The 15,095-nt window shown below is 59.3% G+C and overlaps 1 protein-coding gene across 1 annotated transcript in view; it reads left to right on the forward strand.

Moving 5' to 3' along the window:
• The first annotated feature begins 6,789 nt into the window (after window positions 1-6,789).
• The window catches only part of Ppapdc3 (phosphatidic acid phosphatase type 2 domain containing 3), a 10,278-nt gene continuing 1,972 nt past the window's right edge, over window positions 6,790-15,095 (forward strand). Inside the window, exon 1 of the mRNA XM_005408361.2 lies at window positions 6,790-7,721. Within this exon, the coding sequence (XP_005408418.1) occupies window positions 7,271-7,721 (451 nt within the window). The 5' untranslated portion in view covers window positions 6,790-7,270. The remainder of the gene's footprint in view (window positions 7,722-15,095) is intronic.

Here is a 15,095-nt window from a genome sequence, read left to right on the forward strand (position 1 = left end):
CCCCCCGCGCCCTCCCCCCAGGCCCCCCTCCTCCCTCCCTCTCTGCAGCTGCAGGGGGAGCTGAGCTTCTCAGCGCAAAAACGACATTTCCTTTTGGAGTAGCCCCAGGAATTCTGGGTAGTGTAGTTCCCTCTGTATCGGGTCCCGGGGGGCTGCTCCCTGTGCCCTTTGACCTCCTCTGGCCAGGGGCTTTCCTGGGCTCCGGGCCCGGGGCATCCTGACTGCCAGGGCGGTGCTCTGGAAGGCTCCGGGGCTGGAAAGGTTGGGGTGATGGGGGAGAGAAGTCTGGGGGGACTTGGCCCTAGGGACACCCTGTGGGAGACGGCTGTGCAAGCGTCATCCGCCATCAGCCCCCTGGGGAGGGAGGCCTGTTGTGCTGTCACTTCCAAGAGGAGGAATCCAGCCGGGGGGGGGGGGATCTGCCCACAACTCCACCCCGGCAGGTGTCTGTGGAGGGGGGACCCCAGCCCTTGAGTGCAGCATCAGAGCGCTTTGCACTTGGGACAGCGGTGAAGTGCAATGGCACTTTCTAGGCAGCCTCCTGCCCCCACCCCCAGGCAAGGGATTTGTGACATCAGAAACCATCAAACCCACTCCCTCCCCAGCGTGCACCAGAGGGATGGCCAGGGTGACTGTCTCATGGCAACACCGGCTCAGCCACAGTGCAGGAAGCAGCCAGCCACACCTCACCTTGACCATGGCCGTCAGGGCCTGTCGCCCTCTGGGGCCACCCTTGTGCCGCTGTGCGGATGGTGGCTTGTTCCTAGTCCTGCGCTCAGCCCAAGACGGTCAGGGTGGCCAAGCCCATAGCATGGGGTGGCCCCTGGGGACCATCTGCAGAGCCCAGACTGCACCTGGTCTCCGTGTACACCTCTGTTACTGGGAAGCGGTTTCTCTTGGCCTCTTTGCCCACAGTGACTTCTCCCTGACAGGAGCTCATGACCCCCACAAAACATCCCGCCCCACTGGGCTCCCTTCAGCCATCCGATCACAATTACACGTAAGGAAGATATCAACTTCTGCGGTGTGTGTGTCTCATTTCATGCCCCTCATCACCCCAAGTGCCTAACCCACTGGCCAGGTTAGTCCCGAGGGTGGGGATGCCATGTGGGGAACACAGTCCCAAGTATAAGGGTGTTCCGAGCACTTGTGCCAAGGCGGCGGGGCCCTTTGTGGAAAGACAGTGGCCACGGCCCTAAGGGCCTTGTTTTTTTATTGTTGTTGTTTTTTCTAAGGGCCTTGTTAAGCGGTGGAGCCCCGAAGGTGATTTTGTTTTGTTTTGTTTTGTTTTTTCTTTTTGAGACAGGGGCTCGCTATGCAGTTCAGGCTGGCCTTGAGCTCACTTTGTGGCCCAGGATGGCCTCAAACTCTCAACAATCCTCCTGCCTCAGCCTCCTGGGTGCTGGGACTACAGGCGTGATTTTGGTGATTTTGGAGGGCAGGGTCCCCCTCGTGGCCAGCTGGCACTGACAGTAACCTGTCCCTGGGTCCTGGGTAAGTGGTGGTAAAGCTAAAGCCCTGCTCAAGGCAGTATTTTACCTTGACCTTGATCCTGGGTGGTCAGACAGAGAAACCCAGGAACAGAAGACAGCGGCTTCTCAACAGTCTGCCTCCCAAGCCCGATCTGTCCAGCCCCAAGGCCCACACTCAGCTCCTATGGACCTCGCTGCCCTTGGGTGCTCCACGCTGGGATGGCCTGACCATCAGGAAGCCCCACCCAGAGGGGGTCCGAGGGTGAGGACCCCGTCCCGCACCTGCACCCACACCCCTCCCAGGACTCTGCTTTGGCCTGCAGAGAGGCCCGGCTAGGAGTCACAGCTCCAGTCTGATCTCCGTAGTCCCTGCCATTCCTCCGGGCAGCCTGGCTGTGAGCCCCAGCAGCTGGACCATTCCAGTGCAGTCCCCAAGGGTGCAGAGACCAGCGGGCACAGTGCCCAGGCTCCTCGTCCCCCTCGCACCAACCTGCACTCAGGGTCACAGCAGGTCCTCCAGGGTCTCACTCCCTCCAAAGAGGGGGTTACCATGTGGCCTGAAAAACATTTCGGAGGAGAGACAAGTCCTCACTGTGCAGACAGAAATGTTAGATGCTGGAATTCTGTTGTCCTGGGAGACAGGGTTCTCCCCCTAATTGTTTGGGCCCGGGAGAAAGCCAATGGCAAGGTCTGGAATGTCTACCTGGGAGATGGTGGGCATGGCCACGGAGCAGCGCAGGTGGCTGAGGGGAGATCCACGTGCAGGGCCCCAGTATGTCCCCCCAGGGGTTCTCGCCACTGCGGGGAAGGGACTGGGTGGCAGACGGGTGAGTCTCACAGGCTGCCCTTAGATGGGGACAGAGGTCAGCAGGGTCATCGAGGGAGGCCTCCAAAGCTAGACCTCAAGTTGCCTGGCCCCCAGCTCAACAAAGCATCTCCCCCCTCTGAGAGACAATGGGGACGGCAGGAGGCTCTTCTCCAGGGCCTGCTGGGCTTGGGCCACTTGGCCACCCCCTGTTGCCCTTGAGGCCATTAGTCCTGCAGCACTGATGTGACACCCGGGCTGTGCCGGCCACTCTGAGGATCAGGGACCACAGCCCGGCCAGACGGGCCACAGCACTGACCTTCCTGTGGGCAGAGGGCCAGGGGCCACTCCAGGAACGACCTGAGTGTGTGAATTCACATAAACAACCAGTGTGGGAAAGATCGCTGCTGGTGGCCAGCATGGCTGTGATCGGAAGGGGTGTCCGGATGGAGCTGGGGGGCTCAGGGTTTGAGTCCCAGGGGATGGGGTGCGTGGGGGCCTGTGCGGGATGCACGAGGGGAGGTGTGTGTGTGTGCATGACAGTGAGTTTTGCATCTCAGGGGTGGGTAGAGCTGTGTGTAACAGTGTGGTGTGTGTGTCCTTGTAAGTGCGTGTGTCCTGGTTGTGTGCGTGCATGAGCGTGTGTGGGTGATGGTGTGTGTCTGCGCGTAGGTGTTTGTGTGTCATTGTGGGTGTATGGGTGATGGTGTGTGTCCCTGGTGTGAGGGTGGGGCTCCACGGAGGTGGCAGCCTGCACCGAGGCCCCACAAAAGCAGTGAGGATCCCCATGGCTGGTCTGCTATCCCCTGCCGGGCTGGAGCACCTTGGGTGGCGCGGGGTGAGGAGCCACATGCAGGCGCCGCCTGGGGAGCGCAGAGGACCGAGGGGGCGACATGAGGCTGGGCGCAGCCTGAGATCGGGTGCGGCACTGGGAGTTCTCCAAGGTGCTAAAATAAACCCAGCGAGGGATCAGGTTTCCCGACCAAAATAACCCAGGAGCGGCCTTCGAAAAGCAACTGAGAAAGCGATAGGGACATAGGGACGCTCGAGCCAGGGCGCGAGGCGGGGAGAAAAAGCGCCCTCCTCGGGGCTCCCCACCTCTGCTGGCAGGGCCCCCGCTGCCCTCCCCGCAGCCGCCTCTCGCCCGCACCCCTCCCCTCGCCCGCACCCCTCCCCCTCTCCGCTGAGTCTCCCAAATAACAACCCCTCCTAGCCGTCGGCCTCTGGGGGCGCAGGCAGGGCTCAGAGCGGGGCTCTGCAACCGTTTATTCTCGTTTCCTGAGTGCCTACTGTGGGCCCAGACCCTGCCTGGCTCCAGCCCACCTCACCAGGGCCTGCACTGCGCTTACTCTGGGCCATGAAATAAATCTGCGAGGCCCGTGGAGCGTCTGACCGGGTCCGCAGACAGGAAAAATCCATCAGGGCGTCCGGGGGAGGGCGCAGGGAGGCTGTTTGAACCCGGAGGTCCTGGCTGGCTCCCGGAACTTTGGTTTTCCTACTGGCCGCACAGGGACAAACCTGTCTGACCTTGTGGTCAGCTGATGAGGCATCGAGTACAGAGATGCCCTGGGACATGGCCAGGAGACTGCTCACCCGCGCAGGGGCAGAGGCCGGCTGTGCAGCCTCGGGTGTCGCCCCCTCTGCCGCAGGATGAGGGCCGCTGGACTCCGCCAGTCCCCGGAACTCTCCAGGGTCCCTTCCTGCTTCCCCTAGTCTGGGCACTGAGGAATGAAGGGGCTGTCATGGAAACAGGGCCAAGTTTACAGTTAGGTGAAAAGGGTTAGTTATATTTTTTAAGAGATGTATAATGTAGCTGGGCGTGGTGGTGTATACTGTGATCACATCTGTAAATTCATATTTGCATGTATAAATAGAAGCACCATGTATAGACACAGTTTGTTTAATATATATTTACTTTTTTTTTTTTTTTTTTTGCTTTTTGAGACAGGGTCTTCCTATGCAGTTCAGGCTGGCCTTGAGCTCACTTTGTAGCATAGGCTGGCCTCGAACTCACAACAATCCTCCTGCCTCAGCCTCCCCAGTGCTGGGATTACAGGTGTGCACCACCACACCCGGCTAATATATATTTTCTGATTATTAAAAGAATACTTGTAGGCTGGGGATATAGCTCAGGGGCACAGTGCCTGCCTGGCAAGAGCAAGGTACTGAGTTTGAGTCCTGGACCAAAAAGAAAAGAATATTTGTTTGATGTAAAATAAAACAACTGGAAATGAGACAAGTGAGAATCCCTTTGTAAACTGGCCACCTTGTGCTCCCTGTATTAGTTTCTAGGTGATGGGCTTACACCTATATTATCTGTATGTATTGAATTTCTTGTATTAAGTAATAGCTTTTCTTTTTTTGAGACACGGTCTCACTATGTAGTTCAGGCTGGCTCTGAACTCACTAAGTAGCTCAGGCTGGCCTCAGATCCACATCGATCCTCCTGCCTCAGCCTCCTGAGTGCTGGGATCACAGGCATGTACCCCCACACCCAGCTAGTAGTAACATTTTGCTAGTAAGGAAAAATGAAGATGTTGGCTAAGGTTGTACTGTTTGATAAACCAGCCTGTTATTCCAGAGAAGCATATCCCATCTCCTCAACTAGCCTGTAGGAAGAGATCAATGAAAGCATTGATTGAATGAATGAATGAAGCTTTAGATCTTGAGAAGTAGGGTTGTGGCCATGGTGGGCACTTGGGGGGGTATAAATGAAGAATTGTCCTCATATCTCAGCCACCTGAGAAGGTAACCAGAGTCATCCCAGCTTACAGGTAACCAGGGTTGCCCCAAAAGGCAGCAGCATCGGGTCCCAGGTCCCAGGGGAATGTGTGTAGCCGTTATGCAGTTCCCCCCTACCAGCCCTCGAAAGGGGACACAGAGGCCAGACAGGGCGGGAGGACTTCTTGTGGTCTTCCCCAGAGCCCATGTCTTGCACCCCTGGGCTGGAGCTCAACCAGACCTCAGGGGCCTCCCCAGCTTTTGCTGGCTGCTCTGGCTAGACAGAAATGCTGACCCAGGCCTCTGGGTATTAATAGTCCCATCCAGGCCAGGCTCCTCGCCCCGCTAAGGCCAGCCAGGGTCATGGCTGTGCCCAGGGACGGTGAGGGAAGCGTGCTGGCCAGGAGATCAGCGAACACTTCCAGGCCCCACGACCTGAAGAAGCTGAGTGCAAGGCCCACCTGTGCCCACCTGGGGGCCTGTGCAGGAGTGGGATGTCTGTTCTTTCTGGTTTCCTGGCTGGACGCCTTCGCCCCTCCAAGCCTCAGCTTCCTCATCTGTAGGATAGAGATGTCACACCTGCTACTTAGGGCAGCCTGGTCCCCACACTGTGTGCACATGGCCACTGCCACCCCCAGGAGGAGGATGGGAAGCATGTCAGGGCCTCGGGCGGCTGCTCACGCTGGGTGGGAGAGGAAGCGGAGGAATGGGGTTGCCTCGCCTGGTCTACCCTGCAGCGGGTGCAGCGAACCCTACACTGAGCCTGCCTGGACTCTGGCTTCGCCCTGCCAGGGGTGCAGCGGGGGCCAGCCCACAGGGCCCTGTCCCTCTGAGAGAGGACCCTGTTCTCTGCATCCGATGAAATCAGTTCCTAACCCAGAGGCTGAAGGTTCTAGGTGGCAGGGACCTTGCTTGGCATTTTACAAACGTCATCTCCTTGGGCCTCCTGCCCCTCAGAGGTGCACACTATTATGTCCATAGCACAGGTGGAGAAACTGAGGCACAGAGCCCTGGTGTGACTTGCTCAAGGACTCACAGCACCAGGCAGCCCCAGGTCCTTCAGGCTGCAAGGCAGGCCTGGGGTAACCCTAAAAGGTCACCCAGCTATCTGCAGGGAGGCCTGTCTCAAGTCCCAGATGCACAGCAGGGTCCCCTCAGCCTGTCCTCTTGGGCTACAGCCTCCGGTTCCCCTGACCCCGTTCATCTGGCAGAGGGGTCGCAGTCCTTCCCAGGGGGCAAGCCCCCGTTCCCTCCAGCTGCCTGCCCCCCACAACTCCCAGGTCCTGCAGCACAGGTGCAGTCATTTATGTCACACCTGTGCGGCCCCTGAGCTGTGAGCTTCCCGGCCCCGAGCTGCGAGCTTCCGTCGTCTACCGCCTGCTCAGCTCCGGCACAGTGCCAGGCGCCCTGGAACTATTTCTGGGTTGCCTGAAGCTATCGTAGTGCCTCTGCCCTTTGCAAAACTCGGAGAGTGCTGGAACAGGATCCATTACCATCCAATTAATTACCCCCGTCACAGAGATCAAATTCGCATATTGCCGTTCAATTGGACTGCGCTGCACTACCCCAAATTCAAGACGGATTTAAAAAAGAAAGCAAGCACAGCCTGCCAGCTTAATGAAAAGCTGTCACAGAGAGAGGAGCTGGCCTGGCCCCAGGGACCAGAATATGATGCTCTTGGTGACGTCATGAACTCCATCCGGCAGGTGCCTAGTGAGGCCTTGAGGGGAGGGGGACTCCACACTGCTGGGGCCACAGCCCTGCCGGGCCCACACTGCCCAGAGGCGGGTAGCAGGTTGGGCTCCCAGGGGTCTGGACAGCTTGGGGGGCAGCTGCCAAAAGTGGTGTCAACCCAGGGCACATCTCTGCCTGGGCCAGAGGCAAAGCCGCAGCTGAGGCCAGAGCATCAGGACTACATTTCCCAGAGTCCCTCAGAGCCCAGGGGCAGCCATTGGCAGATTTAAATAGCCCAGGCCCAGGCAGCCCAGAGGAGGCCCTGGACTCCTCCACCTCCCTGTGGGTGCACTGGCGCCGGCCTGTATGGGTGGGCTCCATTGGCTGCCCAGCTGCCACTGACGTCCGCGAGGAGCCGGGTGACAGCCGGAGGTAAACAGCCATGTGCAGTCCTCTTGTCTATATTTAACAGCTGCCGCAGGGAAGACAGGGAGGCGGGCGACGGTGGCAGCTTGGGCGGCCCTTGTCTTGCAGGACAAGGCCCTCGGAGCCAGGCTGGCACTGGCTTTCTCGGGGTGATCGAGCAGGGAGGGACAGCATGCCAGCTTCCCAGAGCCGGGCCCGTGCCCGGGACCGCAACAATGTCCTTAACCGGGCCGAGTTCCTGTCATTGAGCCAACCCCCCAAGGGGACCCCGGAGCCCCGCAGCTCAGCCAGGAAGGCCTCCGGGCCCTCGGCACAGCCCCCTCCCGCCAGCGAGGGGCCCCGCGAGCGCCGCCAGTCCCAGCAGCTGCCCGAGGAGGACTGCATGCAGCTGAACCCCTCATTCAAGGGCATTGCCTTCAACTCCCTGCTGGCCATTGACATCTGCATGTCCAAGCGGCTGGGTGTGTGCGCCGGCCGCGCCGCGTCCTGGGCCAGCGCCCGCTCCATGGTCAAGCTCATCGGCATCACGGGCCACGGCGTGCCCTGGATCGGGGGCACCATCCTCTGTCTGGTGAAGAGCAGCACGCTGGCCGGCCAGGAGGTGCTCATGAACTTGCTCTTGGGTGAGTGTGCCCGCCACCCGCCTGCCACTGGGCCGCCAGGCCCCTGGGGGCACCAGCCCCGCCCCCAGCAGCCAGGCCCTTGGAAAACCGCTGGACCAAGCTAATGAGGTTAGGCAGGAAGGGCGCCCCAGAAAGAGGGGGGGCCGGAGCTGGGATGCAGGCAGGGGTCCCTGCACCCCCGGCTCTCCCCAAAGAATCCGAGGCCTGGAGGCAACCTCGAGGGAGCTGGCGCTGGCAGCGGTAACCGCAAGGGTGTCTTGGAGCCAGGCGTCACTGCTCACCTCTGCCCACCGTTGGGTCCTTGTTCCTAGGCCATTCATAGGCGGTGATTTGAGCTGTCCCCAAGTGTTCCCAAGCACACGCAGTTCAGGGACACTGTGAACTGCCCAGGATTCTCCAGTGGGGTCTGGGGACTCAGGGACTGGTCTGGGACCCCCGCACCCCGAGTCTCCACCTGCTCCCTCCTGGAGGTGGCTGGAGGGGGCAGCTGTGGGTTTGCTACGTAGGCTCAGCCACCAGCCCCTCTCACTGCAGCATGGCCCCACGCCAGCCGCTACACGGGACCCACATGGAAGGCAAGGCGTCCCCTCCACCCAGGGCTGACACCCGGCCCCCACCTGGCCACCGTCTGGGGACCTCGGTGCTCACCTTTCCCTGGTAGCTCCTCACTCAGGAGGAAAGGTCGGGGTCTCGGGCAGAGTGACACATGAGCTGTGAATGGAGTGTCTTTGTTCCCAAGGGGGTGCGGCTGGGGCCTCAGGGAGCTCTGGTCCAGAGGGACGCTCGGTGAGAATGCGCATCTGTCCCTTGGGTTCCAGCCTCCAGCCCGGAGTGAGGCTGGGGGAGATGCAGAAGAGACAGTCGAGGTCCTCAGGGAGCAGGTGGCTGGGTCTGCCACCAGCATCGGAGAGCTCGTCCTTGTTACTAAATTATCAACATCAAATTACTTATTCTTTTATCGCGATGGGAGTCCCAGGGGCCTAGGACCCTGTCATCCCCATTTCACAGATTAGTATTTGAGGTTCCAGTGGGGTGTGATGGTGGCCACGCCTGTGTGCCCAGCGCTTGGGAGGCTGAAGCAGGAGGATCACCATGATTTCAAGGCTAGCCTGAGCTATATAGTGAGTTCAAGGCCTAAACTACACAGCGACACCCTATCTCAAAAACAGAAAAATGAATCTGAGGTTCCTATCCTTAGAACGGGGTTTTTCACCAGGTCCCCAATACATGGGTCTGCTCTTTACGGGACATGCCGGGGGGGGTGGGCAGAACAAGGTGGCCATGGTCCTGGCTGAGAGCTTCCGGGGCAGAAACCACTCTTGTTAACCAAAGTTTTCCGCAGCAGCCCCAGGAAAACCGAGGCTCTGAGGCAGTGCCGGGGCTGGGTTGCCCAGAGTCGGAGAATGGGATGGCCAGGCCCCGTGGGCCCCATCTGCCCTTCCTGCCTTCCCTGCAGGAGGACCTAGGGCATGAGGCTGGGTTTTTAGGGCATGGGGTGTTTCTAGTGAGCATTGTCTACCAGAAGCCCAACAGCTTGGTCCACCGTTAGAGGAGGAAACTGAGGCACAAAGCAGTGACATCCCCAAGGCTGTGCAGCAAACAGGGATAGAGCCGGGTCAGAACAGGGCACAGCTCTGCCTGTGCTCTGCATCTTTCCATGGAGGGCTGTTTGGGAGCCCAGACAGAGTGGGGAGTGGAGGAGCAAGCCGGCGCCTCATCAAGGGGGTGAGCTCCCCGTCATAGGAGGCATGCAAGGGGGCTGCCCTCACACACCACTAAAATAGCTCCGCTTTATTCTGGTTTCCTTATATACATGAACATTTGCATTTAAGGAAGATTCCCCTGGGGCTGTGGATGTGACTCAGTGGTAGAGCACTTGCCTAGCGCGCACAAGCCCTGAGTCCAGTCCACAGTACCACAGAAAAAGAAAGAAAGAAAGAGAGAAAGAAAGGAGAGAGAGAGAGAGAGAGAGAGAGAGAGAGAGAGAGAGAGAGAGAGAGAGAGAGAGAAAGGAAGGAAGGAAGGAAGGAAGGAAGGAAGGTTTCCCTGCCCCAGACTTTTAAATTTTTGCAGTTCTCGTGTTAGGATGGGGCTTCTGACCCCTTTCACCAGCAGCACACTGGGCATGGAAGTCCTTGCTCCAGGCCCGAGCAAGCCCCGTAACGCCTCCTTTGCCAAATGCCTTACAGCTTCAGGACCCTTGTTTACTGAATTTCATTTCTTTTAATCACATCATTTTTTGTACGGCTCCTTTTATTTGGCACAATTATTATTATTATTATTTTTTGCGGTTCTGGGGATTGAACCCAGGGCTTTATGCATACACGGCAAGAGCTGTCTCTACCACTGAACCACATCCCTGTCTTGAATTTCATTTTTTAAAAGTTTTATTGTTTACATTTCATAATTAGATTTTTTTTTCTTGGAGACAAGGTCTCACCTTGTAGCCCAAGCTGGCCTTGAAATCACGGTGACCCTCCTACCTCAGCCTCCCAAGTCCCGATGACCGGCGTGCGCCATGCCCGATCTTGGCGGGAGGCTGTCGTGCCCACGCCCACATGCCAAGGCCGTGACAGAGGAGGGCTTGCTGCGAAGCAGCCGCTCACGCTGGGCACCAGGGTGGGTCTGAGGCCCCGCCTGGCACACGGAGCCGTCACGGAGTACCACCCGCCACTTCCTATCCTTCAGTCTGCGCAGGGCCTGGGCCCTCTCCGGCGAGCCTGGGCCCCGCGGTGACCTCCCAGGCCGTGCACGCCGTGTGCCTAGGAGCCCGGTGTGCATCTCCGCCCGAGGGGCTGTGGGGCTGCGGTGGACTCGAGGGACCTGTGAAAGCACCCCGGCCAGGGTCGCCGTGTCGCGGGCACTGCGGGGAGCCCCGTCTGGCCACTCAGAGCCCCGGCCAAAGCGCACGTGGCGCCGTGCCTACTGCAGGGACCCGGGGGGCAGATTGCGAGCCTCGGACCCCGTAGCCCGGCTCTGGGCTTCCCCATGACCCTCCTGCCCACGGGCGCCCTGCGTCCTCCTCCACCCTCCCCAGCACAGCGCCAAGGCCCCGGATGCTGAGCCAAGCAGTGTGAGAGGCTGGCGAAGGCTTGGGGTGCGCCAGGCCGGGGCGACTGCAGCTCTGAGACAGTGTTGTCTGTCACCCGGGCTACGGAGACCCTGCGGCACGCAAAGTGCCCGGCACCTGCGAATGCCAGGGATGCCGTGTCACCATGACCAGGCCTAGCAGGAGCAACGTTGTCACCACCTCCTGCCAGGTCCTGTCTGAGCTCTAGATGCCGGTGAAGTGACCACCCCCTTCTGGTCTCTCCAGAGGTCAGAGGGCAGGCGCATTCCACTTCCGGGGCGTGGCCACCATCTCTCCTGGCCCTGTCCTGGGCCGGGCATGCCCCCATCCCCGTCCTAGGCCCTGATCTGAGCCCTTGGCTGAAGTATCTGTATGGAGAGTTCCCGAATATGAAAAACATGCTTTTTTTTTTAAACAAAGTCTTGCTCTGTACCCCAGGCTGACCTTAAACTCAGCGATCCTCCTGCTTTAGCCTCCTGAGTGTTGGGATGACAAGTGTGCGGCACCACGCCTAGCAAGGGGAAATTTTTAGACAGAAATGAGGTTGAAGCCACAAGCCTGGGGCACCGTGATGAGCAGCAAGGGTGGCTCCGGGCCAGGGTGAACAGACAGCAGCCGTGCCACTGACCTTGAAGTGCTTTCGCTGAAGTCGCAGAGGCCGCGGTAAAAGCTCGAGGCTGCGGCGCGTCTTCGGTTACCATCAGACAGTGGGGGAGGAGCCTGCTTCCTCCAGACCCGCTTCGTGTACTGTCCTCGTTAGGGTTGGCATGGGTGACTCCATTTTGATTCTGACGGTTCCCAGCTCTTTTTCTCTCTCTCTCTCTCTTTTTTTTCCTGTCTTTTTGAGGCAGGGTCTCACTATGCAGTTCAGGCTGGCCTTGAGCTCACTTTGTAGCCCAGGCTAGTTTTAAACTCGAAACGATCCTCCTGCCTCAGCCTCCCCAGTGTTGGATTACAGGTGTGGGCCACTGCGCCCGGCTCACATTCCTCTCACAGAGGATGGAGCATGCAGCGAGCTGCCCCCTCAGCCATCCTCAAGAGTGTCCTGCGGGTTTCCCTGCACGCCCGGCCTGTGGTGTGTTTTTCTGCTGCGTCTGCCCTGCCTGGTCCACTCACCAAGTGCCCCCTTTGGATTCTTTGTCCCAGTCCCTGTCCCTTCCCACCTACCCCAGGGGATCAGTGCCCCCTGCCTGGCCTCCTCGGCTGTTCCCTCAGCTGTGCCATCCTCTTCCGGGCCACTCTTGCTCTCGGGAACAGCTCAAGGGACAGCCTCTCCCAGGCCATGTGACCCTTTCAGCCTCTCAGGGTGGGGCCCCGCCTCCCCCCACTTCCTGTCATCTCTCCACGGAGGAGCGAGAGCTAACGTGCAGGGGGCAGGCTGGTCATGCGGGTCACGACGTCGTCCCAGAAGGGCAAGCAGGGACGGCCTGGACTCCTCGAGGGCGGAGGCTGGGGAGAGGCCAGGTTCACACGCGAACCAGAGACCTACGCGCACACACGCTCGTGTGCACACACACACTCACGCCAAGAAGCCCGGTCGTGCCCCCTCCCAGCTCTGCTCCCTGTGCCTGGGGCTGCTTTCTTTGTTTCTGTTTTGCTGCTGGAGATCGGACCCAGGCTTCATGCGGAGCTACATCCCAGCCCTTTTGTACAAAGTTGAGGAGGATTTGTTTACATTGCTGAACTGCCCAGGCTGGGCTCAAACTTGCAATCCTCCTGCCTCTGCCTCCCAGAGTACCGGGGTACAGGCGTGTGCCGCCGTGCCCAGGTGGGGTGGTTTTTTAAATATGCTTTTTTTGTTTGTTTATTTGTTTGGTTTTTTTTTTTTTCTGGTACCGGGAATTGAACTCTCGACCTTGGGCTTGCCAGGCAGGCGCTGTGCCGCTGAGCTACATCCCCAGCCCCCTTAAATATGCTTTATATGTTCATAAAACACACGGAGCGTGAACGGAGACCTCTGCAGCAATTCCAAGCCGTGGGCCAGCAGCACTGAGCACTGTGTGTGGTTGCACAGCCATCACCACCGTCCACCCCCGACTTTCCCACCTTGCAAAACCGAAACCTGTCCCTCTGCGGTGACAGCTCCTCCCCTTCCCCAGCAGCCACATTTTACTTTGTCTCTATGACTACAAGTGCCCCAAGTCCCTCGGGGAGGCAGAGTCATACAGTATTTGTTCTTTTATAAAAAATAACTTTCGAAACCGGTCGTGGTGGGGCATGCCTATAATCCCAAAACTTGGGAGGCTGAGGCAGGAGGATCACCTATGAGTTCAAAGCTATTCTGGGCTATTTTGTTGTTTGTCTCAACAAAACAAAACAAAAAGAAAAAAGATCCTTTAAAAAATATGCCCCCACGCCGCCTGTTCACAGTAAGGACAATTTTTAGGGCAGAATTACAAAAGGGAAATGAGAATCCCCTTCTCCACGCCTGAACGGAGCGCGGCGGCCCGTGGCGGCCCCTGCATCCGTCCCTGCGCTCGCACGCGCGCCCGCACTGTCGGGAGCGGCTCTGCCGCCCGCCGCCCGCAGCCCCAGGGCTGTAAATTGTCGCCGCGTCCCCGCAGGGGATGCCAGCGCTCCACTGTCTAGACGCGGCCAGCCGCGGAGTGTCGCGCCTGTCTGCCTGGGAAGGGCACCGGGTCATGCCGCATTCTCAGCGCTATCACTGGCGCTGCGGGGACATCCCCACTTCCGGCAGAGGGGGCAGGAGGAAGCGCAGACCCGTTCCCGCCTCCAGAGCTGGAGGGGTCCGGGCAGGGTCAGCCTGGTGGGGTCTCCAGAGGCCCCACCTTTGCTCCAAGCTCCGGCCTCCACCACCCCGCTTGCTCCTAGCCCTGAGCCTGGAGCCCCGCGCCCAGCTCATCCCGCAGTGCCGCCCTCAGGGACAGCAGCCCCCACCCACGCACATGAGGTCCCCTGTGCCCCGTGCCCCGCAGTCTGCAGGCAAGGGTGTCTGGATCCTGACTCCAGATCACCCAACAGGCAGGCACTGCTGCCAGGAGAACGCAGCGTGGCCTGCGGCTGGGTCCAGCGGCCCCAGTGCCTCCCACGACTGGCCACGCTGTGGGCAGGGGAGGCCGTGGGCACCACCAGGCCGGCAGTGACTTTGCTCTGAGGAGCTAGCTGCCTCTGAGGTCTCTCCAGGGACAGAGGACAAGCGTCCGACAATGCAGTCCCATCGAGTGTCCTGGTCTTTGTCCCTGGGCTGTGCTGCTACTGAATGTGAAAGGTTTTGTTCTAAGGCAGATCTGTCACTCAGGAGGCTGAAGCAGGGGGGTCCAGAGCTTAAGTCAAGCCTGTGCTCCATAGTGAGATTCCTGGCCACTGTACCTGGATCCTGGGCATGTGGGAGGTAGAGGCCCCGTGTCCCCTGCCGGTGGCTGTTCTCTGAGCCTTGGGGGGAAAATCCCGGACACCCTGCTCTTGGCTGCAGGGAGGAAAATCCCGAACACCCTGCTCTTGGCTGCAGGGAGCCCGGGCAGGAAAGACATCTGGGGCTTCCCCAGGCCAGGCAAGGCCAGGCCTGAGGAGCGGGATAAAGACCACCAGGTGCAGTCCAGCTTCACTCCACATTTTCCACACACTGCTCCACGCCCAGCCCTTTGTATTTGAGACAGGGTCTTGCTAAATTGTCCAGGCTGGGCTCCAATTTGCGATCACCCTGCCTCAGCCTCCCAGAGTGCTGGGATCACAGGCAGGCACCACCACACCCCGTAATTTATTTGCAACGAGTGGACCAGCTAGGACTTGCTGTCACCTGTGGCCCTGGAACCTGCAACTTGAACCCCTCCCAGGTCACTTCACACACACGCACCCCGCCTGTGAGAGGGCCTGTCGCCCGGGTCACCTGGGGGCTGGCGGGTGAAGGATGGTCTGACGGGCAGGGGTTGGTCAGCTGGCCCCGCAGCCAGCCTCCCTGGCCTCCTTGATGTCCCCCGACCCTGTCTGGGAAAAGGCAGTTGTACAAAGCCAGCCACACTGACGCACACAGGGAGCTTGGTAGGACAGCAGCAAAGCATCAACGCAGGCTGCACTGCTTTGCTTTGTTTTGTTTTTAGTACCAGGGACTAAACCCAGGACTTGCACACTCACCTGCATCCCTGGCCCTTTTTAATTTTTATTTTTATTTTGAGCCAGGGTTTTGCTGTCATGCAGTCACCTGGGCTTGAGTTTGAGACCTTCCTGCCTGGGCCTCCCAGAGTGCTGGGATTACAGGCCTGCACCGCCACACCCAGCTCCAGTCTGCACTTACCTACCCTGTAGTAACAATTCCTCACCTACTCAGCCTGTCTGGTGGGCTGGGC

Source organism: Chinchilla lanigera, unplaced genomic scaffold (assembly GCF_000276665.1).
Source record: "Chinchilla lanigera isolate Chin_1 unplaced genomic scaffold, ChiLan1.0 scaffold00112, whole genome shotgun sequence".
NCBI lineage: Eukaryota > Metazoa > Chordata > Mammalia > Rodentia > Chinchillidae > Chinchilla > Chinchilla lanigera.